The 8899-nt window shown below is 51.4% G+C and overlaps 1 protein-coding gene across 2 annotated transcripts; it reads right to left on the bottom strand.

The window, feature by feature from the left end:
• Nucleotides 1–1046: 1046 nt before the first annotated feature.
• On the bottom strand, nt 1047–3859 carry Rabac1 (Rab acceptor 1). 2 transcript variants are annotated; one of them, XM_087200746.1, is made up of 5 exons: nt 3674–3852; nt 3162–3374; nt 2780–2877; nt 1481–1582; nt 1047–1366 (listed from the first exon to the last, which is right to left on the bottom strand). In XM_087200746.1, the coding sequence occupies exons 1-5, from the start codon at nt 3724–3726 to the stop codon at nt 1062–1064; spliced, it is 771 nt and encodes a 256-aa protein (XP_087056872.1). In that variant the 5' UTR covers nt 3727–3852; the 3' UTR covers nt 1047–1061. The 2 variants fall into 2 exon arrangements, with proteins under 2 accessions (XP_087056872.1, XP_004873109.1); XM_004873052.3 differs by having other exon boundaries at nt 1160–1410; nt 3674–3859.
• Between the last annotated feature and the right edge of the window lie 5040 nt (nt 3860–8899).

The raw sequence follows: 8899 nt of genomic DNA, 5'->3' as shown, positions 1-8899 counted from the left end.
TCTTGCTGGTAGCCTGATTTGCTTGTGTGTCATGAGCTTCTCCCACAAAGGTGAACTCCAGGAGGATAGGGGCTCCTTTATACTACTGCTGCTTACCAGCATCTATGCCAGAGCGCCACAGAAACAGAACCCAAGCCATGGGTGTAATCTCTCTCTCTCTCTCTCTCTTTCTCTCTCTCTCTTTCTGTACTAGGGATTAGACCTAGGACCTTTGCATTGAGCTACATTCCAGCTCTTTTTATTTTGAGACAGAATCTCACTAACTCCCTAAGTGCCCGGGTGGGAACTGAGCTTGCAAACTTCCCGCCTCAGCCTCCCAGAGTGCTGGGATTGCAGGCATGTGCCACCACACCTGGCAAGAAGAGCATTAACAGCCACCTGAGGTCACTGTCTTTGGACAGGCCTATGTGTGCAGCTGGCTCCCTGGCTGGTGTCTGGGAACTTGGATTCAGGAGGCTGTTCGTTCCCTGGTAAGTGTGGCTCCTTGTGTCTACACTGCTTGTGCAAATAACGTTCTTTACATCAAGCCCTGACTTCCTCCTGGGAGTCTGGAATTTTGGAACATAGATGTACCAATAATGATCCCAGGTACTGAGACCTAACATTTTACATGTGTTGTCCCAATTCATTGCTGGAGGGAGGAATTCAGCTTGTGTGACCACACTGGGAGAGCTGAGCCTGGTTTGCTTTAACCTGGCCCCATGTGCCTCCTCCTGATTTTGCTTTGTGTCCTTTCATGATAATCACAGCTCCTAGGACAACTATGCATGAAGTCCTGAGTCCTAGTACATCACTGAACCTCAAATCTCTTTTTTTATTTTTTATTTTTTTGGTACCGGGGATCAAACTTGGGTCCTTGTGCTTGCTCAGCAGGCAGCAAAACCACTGAGCTAAATCCCCGGCCCAAATCTCTTTTTTTAGATAACATCTTGCTGTGTAGCCCAGGTTGGCTTCAATCTACTGATGTTCCTGCTTTAGCCTCCTGAGTATTGGGATTACAGATGTGTGCTACAACACTCAGCTTCCCTTCTCAATTCTTTTCCTTCTTAGCACTTGACCTCCTATAATATTTTACTTACATATCCTATTATTGTTTTCCCCTCATCTGCAGCATTCCCAGCATCCCTCTGCAGAGGCCCACAGAAGACATAGGGAGATATTTGCAGAATGGCAACTGTAACAGCTTTATTTCTAAAGGTGGAGCCCCTCCCTGGGCTTGTGCTGGGAGGGAGGCCTCTGGCTGGAGCAGCAGGGTGGTCCCAGATGGGTGGACAGGGATGAGGCAGCTTGCCCCAGGGGCCAACAGGTCTTTGAAGACACCTCACACAGGTTCCATCTGCAGCTCCTCCCCATCCGCAGCCTCGATCTGGTGGAAGGCAGCATGAGAGCCGATGACTACCAGAGTGGCTCCTGCAGGAGAACAAGCAGTTCAGGGCTGCCTGCCCTCACTTATCTCCCCCCACCAAGACCCCATACTCACCTAGGACCCAGAAGACAGCCGAGCCTGCACCAGCCAACCAGAAGAATGGAAAGGAGATGCCTCCGGCCAGAGCGTACTGATGGGCTGGGCTCACCTCTCGGCCTGAGGGCAGACAACAATGGACAGCTGTTCCAACCCTGGCCTTTGGTGGGTGCACTCTCCCAGAGAGACCCCTGCTGCCCCCCAACAATCTGGTGTCACAAGCTCTGGAAGCTTCAGGATTAAACCCAGACTCCTCCTGCCTGATCCACAGAATAAGCCTTTCTCAGACCCTGCCCCTGCCCTTCAGCCCCATCTGCCCTATAAAGCCTCAGGCGCCTGCTCCCTAGCCCAGGGCCCTCCTGCACTCACAAGGAAGAAGTCTCAAACCAGTGGCCCCAGGGCTAAGTCTGACCTGAGGATGTGTTTCTTGAGATGTTTCACAAGAATCTGGTTTGTGGCCAACAAATACACTGAATGATCTCCCATAAAATGCAGCTTTCTGGCCTCTCACATAAGACTGGAAGGTCTGGTCTGCATGCTCCGGTGACCGAAAGTTGTGGCTGATTCAAGGGCTCCTTCCATAACCTTCCATGCCAGCCCATCTTTCTCGTGAACATAACTTGAAGGCCCCTGGAGGACCATGTCTTAGGTCTGTCTGATTGATTTCAAATCCCTGTCCTCATGGCAAATCTGGGATTTTCCCTGGGTCAAATTTCTCCTGGCATCTTTCTTTCCATGCATTTCAGTAGCATTCTGGGGCCACATGAGTCAGGCCTCAGCTTCCTCTTTGGGAAGGGGCAAGAGCTGCCTGGTCCATCCCAGGAAACACTGAAAGGAAACTGGACAGACCTAGGTTTGCATGACGTCGCCACCTGGTGTCCAATGTGAGTACCTGCGGCGGGTGCTTTCCGCAGAAGTTAGGGAGGAGGGAATGCAGAGGAGTAGGTTCACCTCACAGGAGTCTGGTGATGGGTAGGTTCTGGGGCATCTCATTCTGGGTTTCGGGAATAGCTATTTGGGGAGCTGATGCTGGATGTGAAGATCAGGTGTGGCTGACATTTTACGGATCGGGTTAGTCGGATCTAGTGTACATCTGGGCTTGGGCAGACTTGGGTTCCAAGGACTTCAGTTTGAGGTCTGAGGTTTTCTTTTTTTTTTTTTTTTTTTGGTACCGGGGATCGAACTCGGGTCCTTGCGCTTGCACAGCAGGCAGCGAAACCACTGAGCTAAATCCCCGGCCCCGGGGTCTGAGGTTTTCATTCCAAGAGAACAGGATTTGAGGGACTAGGGATCCACCTGGGCAGGGGATTCTCTTACCAAAGAGCACAAGCTTGGACTGCAACGTTCGTAGATAGAGAATGTAACAGGCGCCAAAGAAGACGGCCAGAGCGACCAGCAGCATGGGAGATGTCACCCTGGAAGAAGAAGAATGCAGGGAAGCAGAGGTCAGGAGTGAGGGATGGGCCAGCCAGGGGCCCTGGCCGCGTATACTGGAGGGTGGAGGTCAGGGAAGGCTGAGTTACATGTGGTGACACTGTATCTTGGCTTGCCTGATGGGGGAGTAGAGACCTGGCCCTTGGGTGACCCAGTGGCAGAGCTACGCCGTGGGGGCGGGGCCTGCCGTGGGGCGGGGCCATCTGACAGGTCGGGCGCGGGATGCGGCGGGACCGGGCAGGACCGAGCGGGACGGAGCACTCACACGCAGTAGAGGATGAGGCCCAGGAACACGAACACATAGTTGCTCTGGTAGTACTCCACGTTGTGCACGAGGCGCTGGCACAGCTCGCCCAGGTTGCGGGGTCGTGAGAAGCGCTTCTGGTCAACGAAGGTTCCCCAGGGCCGGATGGTTGCCCGTCGCCGCTCCAGCCACTCCCGGCCTGCGCCAGAAGGAATCAGCTTCGGCAGCAGGGTCCTGGCGGGGAAGGGGTGGGGCGGGCAGGTCAGCGGCAGATTGGGATGGGTGCCCAGACCCGCGGGGAATAACGGGGTAACGGGGGGTGGACTCCGCGCTCCAGGAGGGACAGGTCCCAGGACAGGGCCAGGATTCCTAGGTGCCACAGAAGGAGGGGGCTGGGGACCCAACTCCAGGGTTCCCGAAGAGGAGATCCAGGGACCAGACTTCTGACTGAGGGCTGGGACTCCCGGGATTCGAGCGAGAGGCAGACGGACTCCCGGGTCTCGGGTCAGGGTGACTGGAGCCGGGTAGCTTACGTGGCGCTCAGCCCTTCCGCCCCGGCATCCTGCTGGTCCTTCTGGGCTGCCATGTCTGCGCTGTGAGGGGTACAACTGCTGTAACCAGCCCCAAGCCCCGCAGACCCCGCCGGCTCCTCCCGAGCCTGGCCTCACCCGGCGGAGCCGACGTGGCGCCGCTCCCGAGCCGCAGGGGGAGGTAGTTGTGCCGCCTAGCATTGTGGGAGTTGTAGTTCAGCGGTCTGGCTCACAAGGCACCCAGGGAAATGTAGTCCCGGAAAAGGACGAGAGACGCTGGGCATTGTGGGATTTGTAGTTCCAAGACCCAGGTGTGGCGTTAAATAAGTGGGTAGCAGAACCGGATGTTGTGTACTCCCTTAGGGGACACTATGGCCTCCTCTCAGAGCTGTCTTCCTGTCTCTACAGAGCATAAAAAACACCTGGAGAGCTTGATAAAATACTGCTCCTGGGCTCAACCAGCTGTTCTGACTCAGTGTGTCTGGAGTGAGGCCATCATTTGCATCTTTAATAAATTCCCAGGAGATGCTGCTGTTGCTGGTCTGTGGACCACATTTTTTTGAGTATCAAGATTGTAGACAAGGGCCGTGGATTTAGCTCAGTGGTTTCGCCGCCTGCTGCGCAAGCGCAAGGACCCGAGTTTGATCCCCGGTACCAAAAAACCCCCAAACAAACAAAAAAAACGATTGTAGACAATTTGTGGGAGTAAATTCCTTCCTTAAGAGGCTCGTGCTGGGGAGGGGGCTGTGGTTGCTGGTTTGAAGCTCTCCCACCCTTGGACTTCCAGGGATGAATGGGTTAGTATTAAAGATGTCCCAGTACCACCCCCATACCTCTGGATAGGAGGAAGTTAGAAAAAGGAGGGGTCAAGAATTCTTAAAAGATGGAATTATCATGTGATAAATATACCCAATGGAGTACTACTCAGCCATAAAGGATAAATTTTTTTTTTTTTGGTACCAGGGATCGAACTCGGGTCTTTGTGCTTGCGTAGCAGGCGGTGAAACCACTGAGCTAAATCCCTGGCCCAAGGATAAATTTGAGTCATTTGTAACAATATGGATGTACCTTGAGTCCATTATCCTAAGTGAAGTTAGTCAGACACAGGTTAAATATCACATGATTTCTTTCATCCGAGAGACCAAAGTATAAATAACTTAAAGAGCAAAATACTAAAAGATGACAGTGTTATAGACAGCTAAGTTAGGTAGAAATATTATAGGCAGTCAGATTGGGCTGGGCCATTGAGAGAGTCAGTGCAGGAGACGAAAACATGTTACAACTGTGGCTGGAGGTGCATCTGTTGGAGGCCAGGCCTCAAGATAAAGATGAAATGACCAGGCCTACATATTTCCCCAAGGGATAAGTGGTAACACCTACCCAGCCCAATAAAGTCTAGACAGACATCAGTCACCCAGGTGAGTGATCAAGACCTCTGGATCTATCCTTTCCCTAAAAAGTTCTTTGTTCTTTCCATGTACACTTCCTATGTGACTTGCTTCCCCATTGGATTAATATTACCTAAGCAGCTCTACTTGTAATCTGATTGGTTGATTATAATTTTGTTGTTCCGCATTGTAGCCACCTCGTGATTTTGCTCTATAAAACTTTCCCTGTGATATGGGGTTCCCGGCAACCCACTCGGGGCCCCTCCTGTCTTGCAGGAGCCAAAATCTCTTCCTTTCACTAAATATTTTCTACTCTTGACCTCCATTGTTCCTTAGAATTCATTCATTTTTTTTTTTTTGGTACTGGGGATCGAACTCGGGACCTTGCGCTTTTGAGGCAGGCAGCGGCACCACTGAGCTAAATCCCCGGCCCTAAGGGCTGAGGCTTTGATCTAGTCACCTCCCTGTACCTCAATGTCTTCATCTGAACTGTACCACACTAATGGGGTTACTGTGCTTCAGTTAAATGGTGCATGTAGAGTGCTTGAAAGAGCCCCAACACTGTGTAACTGCTCAATAAATGTAGGCATTATTGCCAGTATATTATGAATATTCTGGTTATTTCTACAGTTAAGTCTCCTTAATTTTTTTTTTTTTTTGTACTAGGGTTTGAACTCAGGACCTTGCGCTTTCGAGGTAGGCAGCAGAACCACTGAGCTAAATCCCTGGCCCTAGTCTCCTCAATTTTAACAGTAACATGTTAGGGGCTGCTTGGCCCTTGGATGTCCCAAAGAGTGGCTAGTGTCTGAGGCTTGGGCCATTCTCTTCCCCAAGTCCCACAACCATGGTCCTCTCTCAGTCTTTAAAGAACTTCCTCCAGGGACTGCCCCTGCCTGGGTGAACTGTGGGAAATCAAGGGCAGAGCTCTACAGGAGGCATCTCAGAGCAGGCCCTGAAGAAGTGTGCCTGGGAGTGCCAGGAAGACTGGGCTCTCTACTGGGTTCAGGTTCTAATTCTCCCCCGGGATTCAGCTCAGTGGCACCTCCCCTGCCTGGCAAGCACAAGGTCTCGAGTTCCATCCCTAGTACAAAAAACCAAGCAAACAAAAAAAGCCCTACTCCACTGGAGAGCCTTCCAGATGAGGCAGTTTCCCTCACTTCCCCTCAGATTCTAATTCTCCAAAACTGGGTGGAGTAGTTCAGAATATCCAAGTGAGTTCTCTCTCTCTCTCTGTCTCTCTGTCTCTCTCTTTCCTTCCTTCCTTCTCTTTTCTTTTTTGAGACAGGGTCTCCTTGTGTACTTAAGGCTGGTCTTGAACTCACTACGTAGTCCAGGGTGGACTTGAACTCGAAATCCTCCTGGTTCAGTCTCCCAAGTGGTGGGATGAGAGGCATGTGCTGCCATGCTTATCTTCCAGGTGAATTTTTTAACCCCAGTTCTTTTCTTCCAAGGTCCACAACCCTTAGATTTTGTATTTTGGGGCCTGCTAAGAGATATTTCTTCAGGGATGGGGGAAGATTGTCTCTGCCAAAGGCTCTGGTGGGCAGTTGGTAGGGAGGCCCCACTGGGTGGGTTCCAAACTGATCAAATAGATGACTTTTGAAGACCAGTTTAAGCAGTTTCTATTTATTTTCCTTTTGTCACCCCAGGCTGTTAGTACATTTTGCTCAGGTCTTCCAACCTGGATCTAGTCTTGATTCAGAAATCAAAAGGACTGTGAAGGTACAACCAGCCCGAGAATTAATGGAGGAGCAGTACTAGTGTTCAAAGGGATGGGGGTGCAGAGGCAACCATCAGAGAGCCCCCAGAACAGAGGGATCTCGGGAACTGGGTTAGAGGCAGAGGTCCAGCTGCCTCTTTCCATCCCAGCTTGGAGAATCTGGGTTTGCCTGAGGTTACAGGAGCTGCTCAGTTTCCTCAGGAGAAGTGGGTGAAAGGCTTTTTATTCCACCAGCTGCTCCTAGCAGAAGACACACAAACCTAGAGGTGCCACCACATGGTCATGGCCGGACATGGGTCTGCAGGGGAGGGGGACAGTGGGGTCTGGAGGCGGGGACAGTGGGGTCCAGAGTCAGGGACACTGGACACAGGGGTTTTCTGAGTGAGAGGGTGGAAGGAAGCCTGGATAAGAGACTTTGGGAGATGGGGCCTTGGCACAGGGGCAACTGGCAAAGGAGCCCTTTGAAGAAGGACTAGTGGAAGAGAGGGCCCCGGCTGAGACAGTGTGCAGGATGGGGGTGATGCATCCCTGAGAGGCTCCCTATGGCAGATGGGCCCTGAGTTAGGGGGTGGTGGGAGACTATGGGAGACAGGCGCTGGCTCTGAAGCTTCCTTCTTGCCTCTTGGATTCCCAGAGGAAGTGGAGCCAGGAGGGCGGGAAGATGCTAGCACATAGAACCAGAAACCTGGGCGATGGTCCCTGCTGATCGAAAACAAGAAAGTCCCTTCCCTCTCTGGGCCTCAGTTTGCCCATCTGTTAAAGGAGTGTTTCCTCCCTGCATTCCATGAATAAAGCAGTGTCTGTGGGCATCCCAGAAGTCATGCAGCTCCTCCTGTGACCACCAGGGGTACCAGCACACAGGGCCCCTGCCCTCCCACGGCCTCCTGGCCCCGTTCCGGGGCTTCTCTGGGGGCTGCCGGTGTGCAGCATGGGCATGTGCCCACACAGCACTCAGCAGCTGTCTATGTCCGAGCCCCAGACACCTGCACCTGCACAGGGAAGCAAATAAGCCTGGTTTGGGCCAGCCCCTCCTCTCACTTGTACCTCTGGGCTGTGGGAGAAGGGCAGCTTCGAGAAAAGTGGTTTAGCTGTCCAACCAGAATGGCTAACATGGAAGGACTGGTGATGCTGACTGGAGGCAGGGACAATACAGAGTGAGCAGCTGGGGACTTTCACATACTATAGGGTGCAAAATGACACAGTGCTTTGGAAAGGGTCTAGCAGTTTCTATCAAAGCTAAACACGGCCTGACTATGACCTAGCATTTCCACTCCTAGGCAGGTCTGTACCCAACAGAGATGAGTGAGTGTGTCATGGAAAGACAGAACCAAGCCAGGTGTGGTGGTGCACACCTATAATCCCAGCTCTCTAGGAGGCTGAGGCAGCAGGACTGCAAATTCTGAACCAGACTGAGTGACTCAGTGATTTAAAGAGACCCTGTTTCAGTCTAAAATATAAAGAAATTACAGAGCAAAATAAAAGACAGAAAGCAAGGAGATAGATCATTTGTAAAAGGGAAGGGGACCAACTGATGGAGGGAGAGGAGTGGAAGGGGACGAAAGAAGAATTAAGATGTGTCATGTTGGGGCTGGGGATTTAGCTCAGTGGTTCTGCCGCCTCCCTCAAAAACGCAAGGTTCCAAGTTCGATCCCCAGTACCCCCCCCCAAAAAGATGTGTCATGTATATGTACCAACTCCTGTGGTGAATGTAATCATTATGTACTGCAAACACGTAGTAATAAAAACATTTTAAAATCTACAAAACATAGCTAGGGTATATAGCTCAATGTCAAGGCCCTGGGTTCAATCTCACTATCATAAATAAAGGGGAAAAATGACAGGAATATTCCTATTCCTCATCAGAGTAGCCTCCCTCCCACCTGGGGAAAAAATAGATGTCTGTAACAGAATGAATAAACTGTTATAGCCACACAGTGGAACACTACACAGGGGTGAAGAGGAACAGGCGACTGATGCACATGACAGTGTGGAAATGTCCACAAATACATTGTGGGGGGCCACAGAGTCACACACACCAGACTATGGGTTGTAAGATTCTGTTTACATGAAGTTCAAGAACATACAAGGTAAGGCCCGGGGATTTAGCTCAGTGGTTTCACC

The sequence above is a fragment of the Heterocephalus glaber genome, unplaced genomic scaffold (genome assembly GCF_053883595.1).
Source record: "Heterocephalus glaber isolate CG9 unplaced genomic scaffold, H.glaber_assembly_v1.0 deba00001744, whole genome shotgun sequence".
NCBI classification, from domain to species: domain Eukaryota; kingdom Metazoa; phylum Chordata; class Mammalia; order Rodentia; family Bathyergidae; genus Heterocephalus; species Heterocephalus glaber.
This window is presented reverse-complemented; position numbering and strand designations above follow the sequence as displayed.

Coding starts and splice junctions, on each gene's coding strand:
- Rabac1 (XM_087200746.1), bottom strand. CDS start 3,726: ATGGCAGCCCAGAAGGACCAGCAGGATGCCGGGGCGGAAGGGCTGAGC. Junction 3,375..3,673: donor GCGGAAGGGCTGAGCGCCAC/GTAAGCTACCCG, acceptor CTTCCCCGCCAG/GACCCTGCTGCCGAAGCTGA. Junction 2,878..3,161: donor GGCCTCATCCTCTACTGCGT/GTGAGTGCTCCG, acceptor TTCTTCTTCCAG/GGTGACATCTCCCATGCTGC.